Raw genomic sequence first — 14,253 nt, 5'->3', positions numbered from 1 at the left:
TTCCTCCTTAGGAGTTGTCATCCTATGGACTGCAAGCAACACTAATCCCTGTGTTATCCTTTCAATTTGTGTCACTGGAGCAGCTCTTCGACAAGGTATAATCTTACTTTATTCTATTACCAACCTTAATCTAGTTTATTACTGCCACTATATCCCTTCTGAAGGATTAAGCCTGCTACGGTGTACTAGTAGGGGGATGTACAACCGAAGTAACAGCAGATGCATTGACAAAGGTCTCCATATAAAGAGGAATAAAGGCCACAGTGTCACCATGTACGAAAGATCAGAAGAGTAAATAGCCACTCTGGTCCAATTTTGCTGTACCGCATGCTCTCCACTTGGAATACAAATCGTATTGGTTTCTATTTTTAAAAATTCAATTGTATATGGTTTCTTTGAGTCTCGGCAAGTAATAAAATCTGCTCCCACTTTTCCTGACATTCATGGCCAACACACAACCCAAAAATAAAAGTTACCCTCGAATGGTAGGAGGTGTTTAGTAAGGCTGGTAAAATTTTCAAAAAAATCAGTTTGATAAAGAACTCCATTTGGCTCTACTTTTATATAAAATTTCCATACCATTATTATGATACATTTTCATTGAACATAAAAGGACTTCTTATTGCGCCCTCGCTTATCCAACTGCCATGTTGATTTATTTGATTTTTTTTTTTGTTTGGTTGGGTCTCCTCCTGAGCAGGTCATGGTAGACAACCTGCATTGAGCTAATTTAATGATTCTTTTTTTTTCCTGTTGCAAGAAAAATTGTTAATTTTCTATATTTTATTTTTGTTCAAGAGCTGCTTATTTTAAAATGATCTACTTTATAGTCAGATCTAAAGCCTTATTTATGTTATCATTAAAGTACAGTAACTACAAACCACATTACCACATTCCCCTTCCTAGTGGATAATACCAAAATCCTTCTACTTTGGGCCACTCTTTGAAAGCTGCTCCTATACAAAGTCTATGGGCAGTTTTAAAGTGGACTTATCTTTTCTTTTTTTTTTTTTTTTTTTTGTTTAATAAAAGTCCTACTTTTTTCAAAAGTCTTTTAATTCTTTTTTTTTTTTTTAAGGACAGTCAGTATAAGAAAAAAAGATCTAGGAACCCAGTACAAAAAAAAAAGTAACAAACAAAAACAAATTTAATCTAATTTTGTTCTCATTAAAATGGCTTGAACTGCTTAAAGCCACATAGAATGTTGCTTAATGAGAATGATTAAAACTTAGATTTTTAATACATTTTCCTTTTTCGTTTGTTACTTTTTCAAACTGGGTTTCTGGATTCCTTTTTTTCTTATTATGACTATGATTATGTTTGAATCCCTAGGGATACAGCCTAATAGCCTTAGGATAGGGGACATCTCATTTTCTTACACCGTTCTATTTATTTTTATTTTTTGCTATCCTTACCTTTTCCAGATCTCTCCAGGTTGGCCACGTTATATACAGGGTCCTGTTCTTTTTTGCTTCTTCCCCAATATAGGACAGTCTTCAATGACGGAGAGAGCGCTGTGGATGTAATGACATGAGCACCGCTTTCTTCATAATTACACTGTAATAAAAGGGAGCAATGGTGATGCCCACTCGGGCATGGTCATGATATCCTGCATTCACAGTATGTCCTCAGTCTACTGAGTTGAATGACACCCAATGGCACTAGAGCTGTTGTGCTAAGGCCTCATTCACAAAGTGCATACTAATGCATATGCCCATGGAGTCACACGCTTACCTGCATGGCGATACATAAGTGTTCCATGCATCTCTGTGCAGGCAGTCCCTTTGATGTCAGTTGGGATGCTGTGGCTGCACAGACAGTGCTCCCAATCTGACATCTGTGCAGGTGTGGGGGCACAGTCCTTAATGAAGACAGCGTGCTTTCAGGGCTGTACACCTGCACATATATCGGACTGCAGCCACAGCATCCCAATTGACACCTATGGGACTTCCTGCACAAGGGTGCATGGAACACTTGTATGTCATTGTGCAGGTAAACACAGCCCTCAATGGGCATACGCTTTAGTAGACCCCGTGTGAGCGAGGCTTTACAATGGACAACTGACTCGCTGGAGAGGGACACATCTCCTCACTATCTTCTAGCAGAGATGGGACTGTCTTATTGCAATCAAAATTTAAAATAATTAGCCCAAAATGCTTTGCAGAAAAAAACCTTTAATGAACCATTATAAATGTCTATTGTTAAAAATGTTATAAAAAAGAATTAAAAAATAAAATGAAAATGATAAATTGTTTATAAATTTGAAAAATGTAAATAGTTTTCCGGGGGGGGGGGGGGGGAGTTTTTTTCCTTGTTAGAGAAATCTTTATATGTAATTTTTCCTAATTTAATTTTCCTGAGTGTTCTCTAAATGGTATAACTTCTCTGTTTCAAGCTCTCCCACCCAGAAAAGTATGAGGGTCTCATATTCACAAGCCCCCGGGCAGTAGAAGCTGTTACAATATGTCTACAGATATCCGCAAACAAAGAAGGTGAGTGTACCAAGGCCATGGAACAATTCGCTGATAATGGCTATTAACAATATGGAGTTAAAATTACACTAAGTTCTCAGCCTCCTCCAAGTCTCCAAATTCCCCAGCTTCCTGATAGATCAGTGTTTCTCAAACATTTTTGCCTAGCGGCACAACAAAAAGATCTAAAAATTTTTGCGGCACACCTGAAAATATTTAAAAAAAATTTGTGGTCAGCAGTAAATTATAACATATACAAAAGTAGCAGTCTTGCATGATCCCCCAATATTATTCTATATCACTGCTATATAAAATGTTAGGGATCACACAAGACTGCTGCTTATATTTACTGCTGATATAATCACACACTGGTCTGTCCACCCCCCATCTCTTCTCTCGTCTTGCCTTTTCAGCTCCACACTGTGTGGGATAGCCATGGACTGCGGGCTCCTCTGCTATGTTGTGGGTGAGACTAGAGGAGAGAATGATGTCACGTTGAGGGGCGCCATGCTCAGCACCTCATTAGCTGGAAGCGCCTGGTACGGCACCTTATGCTGTAGCCAGGCCGCAGCCTAATCATATTCTTGATCTGGATTGGCGGGGTCTGGTGGCGGCAAACATCAACCAATCCAATTTGCGCACAGGTTAGCTGGCACAGATCACCGTGTCTGTGTGAGGCCTGCACACTTGCTCAGTGAGTGACACACAACACTATGCTGGCGGAGCCACTGAGTCTCGCGGTGTGGTAACGGCACACCGCAGGGCCCAGCGAAAAACATGAATGATCCCACGGCACACCTGCAATTCTAGTGTGCAACGGCACATGGTTTGAGAAACGCTGTAATAGAGGGTGGCTATGTGCATTCTCAGTGGTCCCACTGTTTGTAGGAATGTAGTCAGCTTCTTTTGCTCACTCCTGAGATGGACTATGGGATGTAGATTGCATAGAGTTGTGCACATGACCACAACTAACATGCGTGCTCATTCCAAACAAATAGAATTGAGGGGGGGGGGGGGGAGAGAGGTTCAGGAGCTCAAGGAGGACATTACAAGGAGGTGGAAAAACACAATATGAAATGAAATGTCATGAAAATAGATTACAGGTCTATTATGTAGTGGATGTGTATAGATTATTTTTGGAAAATAAGGATTTTGCTTTCTGTCACTTTAACACATCATTCAACATATATTTTAAACTTTTACAGCTAGGCTGATATTACAGCCTTGGAAATTGCACCTGTGAAAAAAAAAAAAAGCACCTTTATTTCTGTCCCGACAGTATAGAACTACTGGTTTGAGAGCTACTGGTTGTTTTGCCCTTAAAGAAGAGCCCAAGTCTGGGCAAAAAAAATTAAACGTCAGAAGCTACAAATACTGCAGCTGCTAACTTTTAATATAAGCACACTTCCCTGTCCAGGGATCCAGCGATGTCAGCACCCTGAGCCGATTCTTTGGCTTAAGGTTCAGGCACCAGCATATTCACTAAGGGAAACTGGCCGTGAAGCCTGAATGCTTTACCGCCGGTTTCCTACTTCGCTTGTGCGAGTCGTGCTGTGCTTTCTGAATGGTCCCGCTGTGTTCTGGGACCTGTGTGTGTTCCAGAAGACAACAGGGGGAAGGAGGAGGGGCCGTAAATACCCGGAGATCACCACAGCAATCTAACCTGGAAGAGTGAGAGGGTACCTGTCAAAACCAGGTACCTGCCCCCCCACCCCATAAAAGTGCCAAATTTGGCAGTGGAGGGTGCGAACAAGCAGAGCTTACCCTTTTGGGTGGAGCTCCGATTTATAAATCTAAAATAATACCTGTTCTGAGTAACTGATTTCAGAAAAAGCATGCAGCCAGTAAATTAGGTTCAAGATCTTACATAGTTAAAGTTGTTGTAAAGCCACGTTGTAAAGCACATACAATGCCCTCTGGAGAGACAGCGGATGATGGAGGCACATAAACTGACCATGGTGTCAGGGCTCATCAGCCATGATAAGCGTGGTCAGTTTACAGGAGGGAGGGCAAAACCAGGCAGGATCAGCCAGATATTTCAGGTGATAGAAGGGGCCAATTACACAGCACAAGAACTGTGCTGTGTAATATCCTTTAATCGCTTAAGGACCGGAAGGATTTGCCCCCTTAATGACAGGCCATTTTTTGCAATATGGCACTGCGTCACTTTAACTGACAATTGCACGGTCGTGCGACGTTGTACCCAAACAAAATTTACGTCTTTTTTTCCCCCCACAAATAAAGCTTTCTTTTGGTGGTATTTGATCACCTCTGTGGTTTTTATTTTTTGCGCTATAAATAAAAAATGACAAAAATTCTGAAAAAAACAATATTTTTTACTTTTTGCTATAATAAATAAAAGTCTTCAACTGTTTAGGGTGATATGTATTCTTCTACATATTTTCGGTTAAAAAAAATCACAAAAAACGCATATTAATTGGTTTGCGCAAATAGTTATCGCGTCTACAAAATATGAGATAGATTTATGGCATTTATTTGGCAATCTGCAATATTTATTATTTTTTTTTTGTGGGACTGCGACATTTCGGACACTTTGACACTTTTTTTTGACCATGGACATTTATACATGCTATAAACGTGCACTGATTACTGTATAAATGTCACTGGCAGAGAAGGGGATAAGTGTGTTCCCTAGGTGTGTTTCTTACTGAGGGGGATGGGAATGACTGGAGGAGGAGACAGATCGCTGTTCCTAATTACTAGGAACAGTAGATCTGTCTCTCCTCCCCTGTCAGAACCTGGATTTGTGTGTTTACAGTGGGTCCCCGCCGCATAGCGGGTGAGCGTATGCCTGCTATGGCTCTTAAAACAGCCGTCGTACAGCTATGGTGATCTGCGGGAGCGAGCCGACCTGCCGCCGTATAATGACAGCAGCTGGTCGTCAAGTGGTTAAAGGAACATGATCCTTCTTCTTCCCTTTTTTTTTTTTTTTATGGGTTACAAACACTTTGAAAAGTTAGGTTGAAAAAGACACAAGTCCATCTAGCACAACTGTTAGGCCGCGTAGACACGACCAGACTTTCCGTTGGAATGAACTCTGACAGACCTTTCAACAGAGTTCCGCTGAACAGGACTTGCCCACACACTATCACACCAAACTCCGATTGTTTAACGCAATGATGTACGACGGGACTAGAAAAAGGAAGTTCAATAGCCAGTAGCCAATAGCTGTCCTTGCATCGTCGTTGGTTCATCCGACCTGCATACAGACGAGCGTTTTTTCCGATAGGAACTGGTTCCGGCGCAAAGATTTGAAACGTGTTCTATTTCTAAAGTCTGTCAGATTTTTCAACAGAAAAGGTCAGATGAAGCCCACACACGATTGAATTGTCCGATTGATTCGTTCCGGCATTAGTACATGGTATAAAAGGAAACGATGAGCAAATAAATATATATACAGATCCCCATACCTAGAGTTCCAGATCCAGAGGAAGGCAAAAAAAACAACAACCCCACAGCATGGTCTAGTTTTCGCTACCAGAGGAAAAAAACAAAGTGAATAACTTTGCTCCCTTGTCTCTTGTAATGACCTTAAAATGAAAAAAAATTGCACTTGGTCTGGCACATACAATCTGTAAGAATAAACTTTCATGCAGATTATGGGGTTCATTCAGAACAGAGACTCTAGAGACTAGTGGTCTACTGCAAGGCACTGTACTGGGTCCTGTTGTATTTAATCTCTCTGTAAGTCATATAACTAAAGGTTTGTTGGGCAAGGTATGTCTTTTTGCAGAGGACACAAAGGCGTCTAAGCCCTTGTACACACGGTCGGACATTCCGACAACCAAATCCGTCGGATTTTGTCCGACGAATTTTGTCCGAAACTGTTGCATACACACAGTCAGAAAAGTTGTCAGAAAATCCGATCGTACTTAACGTGATGACGTTATTTCATTAGGACGGGACTACGTTCAGGCTAGTAGACAATAGCTTTGGTCTAGGAATTTGATCTGAGCATTGTCCGATCGGAATTCTCTACACATGATCGGACAAAGTCCGATCGGATCATGTTGTCGGAAAATTGTATAGCCCAGCTGGAAAACTTGGTCCGTCGGATACTCCAACGGAAACAGTCCGATGGAGCCCACATACTGTCGGACTATCCGACAACACGGTCCTAACGGACATTGTCCATCGGATTGTCCGACCGTGTGTACAAGGGCTAATAGGGTTGATATCCCTGGAGGTGTCTGTAACATGGAACATGATTTGGCATTGCTGAAAGATTGGTCAAAGCAGTGGAGACTGCAGTTCAGTTTTTCTAAGATAATGCACCTACGGAAAAATAATTCCCTTGAATGAGTACAATATTGGAGACACTGTTATCCATCATTACAGAAGAAAGGGATTTGGGGGTACTTATTTCAGATGAATGCAAAATGAGCAAACAGTGTGGCCAAGCAATGGGAAAAGGGAATAGAATTCTAGGCTGTGAAACTAAAGGGGTCACCAGCAGGAGGAAGGAGGTCTTGATCAAGAACACGGAGACATGACCTCAAATTAGAGGGGGAAAGTAGTATTCTACCAAAAGTAGTAGTTCCAGCAGAGGTAGCAAGTCAGTCAACACTAAATGGATTCCAACATGTTTGGGATAAACATAGATCTATACCCAGGCAAAAAGTTAACAAAAAACATTAAAAAGGACAGACTTGATGTCACGATCGCCCAGCGTCTCGACTAGACATAGAAACCTTACCCGTCGGAACCTGTCGTGGAGAGTCCGTCGTTTCCCGTCAACGCGCGTCAAAGCTAACGAACGCACTTGCGTCGACACGAACGCGCACACGCGCACACGTAGGTCACGAACGGGTGCACGTCTACGTGCGAGGGCGCGCTGACCCGTCGTACGTTCGCTTGGCGCCCTGAAGCCTTCTTTAGTCATTGGCTCCCTTCCATCTGTGCTGTCCAGTCTACAGCGTGTCCGTGATCCGTACTGTTTGTATCCGAACCTGTTATCTGATTCCTGACATCCGGCTTGTTCCTTGACTCTGATCGATTGCTGCCTGCCTACGACCTCTGCCTGTTTGACCACGTTTTCTGCCTCATCCCTTTTGTACCTTGCTGATCGTCTCCTGCTGACCCGGCCTGTATCTGACTCCGCTGTTCCTGCTACCTACCTGAGTTCCTGCATTACGGAGCATCTGCTCACCAGCCAGTTCCCGCACTTGTGCCTGCCAGCGACAGTCAAGCACCATCCGCTATACCAGCCTGTTATCTGTGCCCAGCTGACCTCCCGGACCAATACCGTCTACCAGGCACTTGTGCCCTCTGGACTGTTGAATACCTGTCTCCACCTTCAGGGGTTCAATAGCCAGGGGATACGAGGGGCCGCTCCCTGCATTCCAGGCTCGACCATCAGGTACGTGACAGTACTGGACAGCCATGTCCGAGCCTGCGCAGGGAGCCTCCCCCATGGACGAACTCTGCCACCATCTGGCCGGCCTTACACAGGCAGTTAAGAACCTACAAGAGGGCTACGGCAGACTGGAGGAACAAATCCAGGCGCTATCCGCCTCTGCACCAGCGGCTCCTGGGGCCCATGCCCCGCCGTCAGTCGTGATGCTGCCACCTGAACCCAGGGTCCCAACCCCGGAACGGTTCACAGGGGACCGGAGCAAGTTCAGGGCATTCCGCAACTCCTGCGAACTCTACTTCGCCCTACAGCCCAGAACTTTCTCCCTTGAGGCAACGAAGGTGGGGTTCGTCATCTCCCTGTTAAGCAATGAACCCCAGGCCTGGGCACACCGACTGTTGGAACAGAAGGATCCGTCCCTAGACTCCATGGACACTTTCTTCCGGGCAATGTCCAGGCTTTATGAGGATCCCCAGCTAGCCGCCACTGCCGAAGCAGCCCTACATGCCCTACAACAAGGTCGCAGACCCGTAGAAGACTACGCCTCTGAATTCCGACGTTGGAGTGCAGACACGGACTGGAACAATGCGGCCCTGCGGTACCAGTTCCGCATGGGGCTTTCCGAGGCCCTGAAAGACGAGCTGGCACGAGTGGGTGTTCCTGAAACCCTGGAGGCCCTGATTGACATTGCTATCCAGATTGACAGGCGTTTGAGGGAGCGCCGCCAAGAACGATCCACCACAACTCCCCGTCCGGTTTGGATGTTACCACGGGTGCCTAGTCACCCACCTCCGCCTGTTCCAGTTGCATCCACATCGGACGCTCCGGAGCCTATGCAGCTGGGGCTACTACGCCCGTCCCTGACCCCGGAAGAACGCCAGCGTCGTCGGGTCAATAACCTATGCCTATACTGCGGGGAACCAGGGCACTTTGTTCGTTCCTGCCCGGCGAAGATGCGTAAGTGCCTCCGTGTTCCACCTGTCTCGTCTCCTATGTTGCCAGATAACATCTCCCATCTAGCTGTTCCTGTTCTCTTGCAGCTCCCAGGAAGGACTATCTCAACCCACGCGGTAATTGATTCCGGGGCATGCAGTGGCTTTATTGACTCGTCTTTCGCCCGAATGAACAGGATCCCTCTTAGACCACGAGAGAAGGGGCTCTCGGTATACCTGGCTGATGGGTCTACCTTGGAATCAGGACCAGTAATTCAGGAGACCAGTCCTCTACCCGCCATCATCGCCGGGTCTCACCAAGAACTCCTTTGCCTAGATGTCATCCAGTCTCCCCTGTTCCCCATCATCCTAGGCATGCCTTGGCTGAAGGCACACAATCCACACATCAACTGGGCCACCGGAGTGATCAAGTTCCCCTCTGACTACTGCCACCAGCATTGTTGTCCGACTCCCAATGGGGACTCGTCAGTCCTTCTCTGTCTGGATGCGGATGAAGAAACCCGACAAGCTGTACCTGAGCAATACCATGCGTTTCTCGATGTTTTCAGCAAGAAGGGCGCAGAAACTCTCCCTCCTCATAGGCCTTATGATTGCCCTATTGAACTGCTCCCGGGGGCAGAAATTCCGTTCGGAAGGATCTTCCCACTGTCCGAATCCGAATTGAGTACTCTAAAGACCTACCTGGATGATAATCTTAGAAAAGGGTTCATCCGACCTTCCACCTCCCCAGCCGGCGCTGGGATCTTCTTTGTAGAGAAGAAGGACCAATCCTTACGTCCGTGTGTGGACTATCGGGCACTAAATAAAATCACAGTTAAAAATCGCTACCCGCTGCCATTAGTACCTGAACTTTTCCAGAGACTGGGTTCCGCTAAACTATTTACAAAGCTGGATCTTCGGGGGGCTTACAACCTCGTCCGTATCAGAAAAGGCGATGAGTGGAAAACAGCTTTTCGTACCCGCTTCGGACACTATGAATATTTAGTGATGCCTTTCGGGTTATGTAACGCCCCGGCTACGTTCCAGCATTTTGTGAACGACATTTTCAGAGACTATTTAGATTTGTTTGTTATCATTTATTTGGATGATATACTAATCTTTTCCTCCACTTTAGCCACCCACAGAGAACATGTCAAGAAGGTCCTGACTCGCCTCCGCTCTCACGGCCTGTATGCCAAGCCTGAAAAATTCGTTTTCGAGAAGGAGAGTATCCAGTTCCTTGGTCTGATTATCTCGATTCGAGGGGTCGAGATGGATCCCCAGAAGATAACTGCAATCCAGGACTGGCCTGCCCCATCCGATAGAAAAGGAGTTCAGCGGTTTGTGGGCTTCGCGAATTTCTATCGCAAATTTATAAAGGGATTCTCCTCCATCATCGCCCCCATTACCGGGCTAACCAAGCTGGGCACCAAGTTCCGCTGGACACCTGAGGCACAAGAGGCCTTCGAAACCCTGAAAAAGCTATTCATTTCAGCTTCGATTCTGAAACATCCTGATCCTACCCTGCCATACACTCTCGAGGTTGACGCTTCGGAGGTGGCAGTCGGAGCTGTGCTGTCCCAGAGGCAGGGACCCAAGTCCGTACTCCACCCAGTTGCGTTCTTCTCCCGCAAACTATCCGAAGCCGAGAGAAACTACGACGTGGGCGACCGTGAGCTACTGGCAATTAAGTCGGCACTGGAGGAGTGGCGCTATCTGCTAGAAGGGGCTATCCACCCAATCCTGATTTATACAGATCACAAAAACCTCGAATATCTGAAGACAGCTAAAAGGTTGAAGCCTCGTCAAGCCAGGTGGGCACTCTTTTTCTCAAGGCTCGTATTCCACATAACCTTCCGCCCCGGATCCAAGAACACGAAGCCAGATGCTTTATCTCGTATGTTTAGCCAGCCGGAAGATCCACCTCTCAGTGACACCATCCTTTCTGCTGGAAACTTCCTCTTACTCCAAGGAGATGTGGTCTCTCAAGTTAAACAGGCTTCCAGAGGCGCCTCACCTCCACCCGGTATTCCGCTGTCCTCCAGCGATGATCTTATGTGGCATGGGAACAGGATCTTCGTCCCCCAGACAGTTCGGACCTTGGTTCTGGCTTCCTGTCATGACCATCCCATGGCTGGCCACTTTGGAACATTCAAAACATTAGAATTACTCAGGCGTAACTTCTGGTGGCCGCGGATGAAGAACGACTGCAAGAGTTACGTACAGGCCTGCACGACCTGCATTCGGAGTAAGGGCAACAAGTCCAGAGCCTGGGGCTTACTAAGACCTCTACCTGTTCCTGATAGACCATGGAGAATGATCTCCATGGATTTTATCGTCGAACTCCCCCCTTCGGAGAACCATACAGCGATCTTCGTCGTAGTCGACAGGCTCACGAAGATGGCTCATTTCTTGCCCATGGAGGGCACTCCCTCTGCCGCGGAGACAGCTAACGTCTTCATAAAGGAAGTTATAAGACTTCATGGCATTCCCGCCAATATCACGTCTGACAGGGGGGTGCAGTTCACATCTAGATTTTGGAAGGCACTCTGTGCAACTCTGAAGATCGACCTCTGCATGTCCTCAGCCTACCATCCGCAGACCAACGGTCAGACCGAGAGGACGAATCAGACCTTAGAGCAGTACCTGCGTTGCTTCTCGTCCTTCTCACAAGACGATTGGGTCTCCCTGCTACCTATGGCCGAGTTCGCCTACAATAATTCAGTCCATTCAGCCACCAAACAGTCCCCTTTTTATGCAAATTTCGGGTACCATCCGTTGTTCTTGTCTGGCGATCTTCCTGAATGCCCGGTACCAGCGCTTCAGAAGAGACTTGCTTTCTTTGAAGGGAATAATAAACTCTTACAGGAAACCTTGACTAAGTCGCAGGAACATAATAAGAAAGTCTTCGACAGAAGAAGAAGAGGGGAGCTGGATCTCAAGACCGGGGATAGGGTCTGGCTGTCCACCTTAAATCTCAAGTTATCCTGTCCCTCCAAGAAATTGGGTCCAAAATTCCTGAGTCCCTTCCCGATCAAAAGGAAACTAAATGACGTGGCATTTGAGTTGGAACTCCCTAAGTCTTTCCGAATTCACCCGGTGTTCCACGTATCGCTCCTCAAGCCTGCAGTTGAGGATCCTTTCTCTGACAGGACCTCCTGCCCTCCGGAACCTGTGTTGGTCGATGGAGAGATTGAGTTCGAAGTTGAGGCCATCCTGGACTGTAGGAAAAGAGGAAACCAGGTCCAATTCTTAGTTAAGTGGAAGGGCTACGGACCCGAGGAGAATTCCTGGGAGCCAGAGGCTAATATTCATGCCAAGAGACTTATCCGCGCCTTCAAGAATTCTCACCCGAACAAGTGGGCTCGGTTGGGCATCCGGGGGCTGCCCCTTGGGGGGGGGCAATGTCACGATCGCCCTAACGTCTCGACTAGACATAGAAACCTTACCCGTCGGAACCTGTCGTGGAGAGTCCGTCGTTTCCCGTCAACGCACGTCAAAGCTAACGAACGCACTCGCGTCGACACGAACGCGCACACGCGCACACGTAGGTCACGAACGGGTGCACGTCTACGTGCGAGGGCGCGCTGACCCGTCGTACGTTCGCTTGGCGCCCTGAAGCCTTCTTTAGTCATTGGCTCCCTTCCATCTGTGCTGTCCAGTCTACAGCGTGTCCGTGATCCGTACTGTTTGTATCCGAACCTGTTATCTGATTCCTGACATCCGGCTTGTTCCTTGACTCTGATCGATTGCTGCCTGCCTACGACCTCTGCCTGTTTGACCACGTTTTCTGCCTCATCCCTTTGTACCTTGCTGATCGTCTCCTGCTGACCCGGCCTGTGTCTGACTCCGCTGTTCCTGCTACCTACCTGAGTTCCTGCATTACGGAGCATCTGCTCACCAGCCAGTTCCCGCACTTGTGCCTGCCAGCGACAGTCAAGCACCATCCGCTATACCAGCCTGTTATCTGTGCCCAGCTGACCTCCCGGACCAATACCGTCTACCAGGCACTTGTGCCCTCTGGACTGTTGAATACCTGTCTCCACCTTCAGGGGTTCAATAGCCAGGGGATACGAGGGGCCGCTCCCTGCATTCCAGGCTCGACCATCAGGTACGTGACACTTGATGGCATTTTTCTGCCATTACTCTTCTATGTTTCTATAATGTCCCTGGTGGGAACAGAAATCATAATCTCTGAATTACAAACCACAGTAGTACCCAGATCACCATTTACATAGCTTGCCTAGCTGGGACTGAATGCTAGTACAGTGCGTGATGTCCCTAACCATGAATGTTTATGCCTAGTTAGATCAAGGGTCTTTACATCTAGTGATTGAAATTGAGAGGAAAGCCAACAATTCACAGAGAACTGTTTTCACACTGACTCATTTCACATTGTGGGATGATTGTCTGCTGCAAACACAGCCTGTGTCTACAAACACTTGGCAAGGTGCTCCTATTAATCCAATACTCCACTTATGTTAACAGACATCAGCCAAGGAAGCAAAGTACGGTCCAATAATATAAATTGTATTACATACTGATATTCATCTTGAATTTTTCGGAATCCATATGTATGCGTGAGATAACTCAGGAAAAGGAAGATATCAGACTGTCCTCTTTTTATGGCTTCCCTAACTGACTTGATAAATGTAGTGCTTCTAATTTCAAACAATGCTTCGATTTATTTATTACTGGGGTGTCAAACTCAATTTCATTGTGGGCCTCATCAGCAGTATGGTTGTCCTCAAAAGGCTGGTTGTATCTGGGGTGCACTATGTAAAAAAGTACAGAGTTCAGGTTATGCTATATACAGAGTGCAGTTACAGGGGTGCCCTATGCACAGAGTTCAGGAGTGCATTATGTACAGCGTGCAGAGTTCAGGGGTGTGCCATGTACAGAGTGTAGGGTTTTGAGATGGGTTATGTACAGAGCGCAGGGTTCAGGATTGCGTTACTTACAGAGGGCAGGGTTCAATGGTATGCTGTGTACAGAGTGCAGGGTTTAGGAGTGCGCTATGCACAGTGTGCAACCCCAACACCTTTTCCCTCCAAAAGTTTTAGGCTCTACTACCTCCCTGTGTAGGTGACTCTGGAGGATGGGGTAAACAGCTCAATCTCTGTATTTGCGGACAATGCTAAGCTAAGCAGGGCAATAACTTCTCGCAGGATATGAAAACCTTGCAAAAAGATCTGAACAAATTAATGGGGTGGGTAACTACGTGGCAAATGAGCTTCAATGTAAACCTAAAAAAAATGTAAAATAATGCATTTGGGTTGCAAAAATATGAATGCAATCAATACACTGGGTAGAGAACCGCTGGGGGAATCTAGGGTGGAAAAGGACCTGGGGGTCCTAGTAGATGATAGGCTCAGCCACGGCATGCAAAGCTGCTGCTAACAAAGCAAACAATATTGGCATTAAAAAGGGGATCAACTCCAGAAATAAAACGATAATTCTCCGGCTCTACAAGACT

General features: G+C 46.4%; 1 protein-coding gene across 4 annotated transcripts in view; it reads left to right on the top strand.

Moving 5' to 3' along the window:
- Positions 1–14,253, top strand: part of UROS (uroporphyrinogen III synthase) — a 77,067-nt gene that overhangs the window by 21,960 nt on the left and 40,854 nt on the right. For all 4 annotated transcript variants that reach the window (XM_077455508.1, XM_077455505.1, XM_077455507.1 and 1 more), the window contains exons 3-4: positions 12–95; positions 2,396–2,492. In XM_077455508.1, the coding sequence (XP_077311634.1) occupies positions 12–95; positions 2,396–2,492 (181 nt within the window). The remainder of the gene's footprint in view (positions 1–11; positions 96–2,395; positions 2,493–14,253) is intronic.

The sequence above is a fragment of the Lithobates pipiens genome, unplaced genomic scaffold (genome assembly GCF_037356315.1).
Source record: "Lithobates pipiens isolate NorthernLeopardFrog02 unplaced genomic scaffold, aLitPip1_a1.2 Scaffold_25, whole genome shotgun sequence".
NCBI classification, from domain to species: Eukaryota; Metazoa; Chordata; class Amphibia; order Anura; family Ranidae; genus Lithobates; species Lithobates pipiens.
This window is presented reverse-complemented; position numbering and strand designations above follow the sequence as displayed.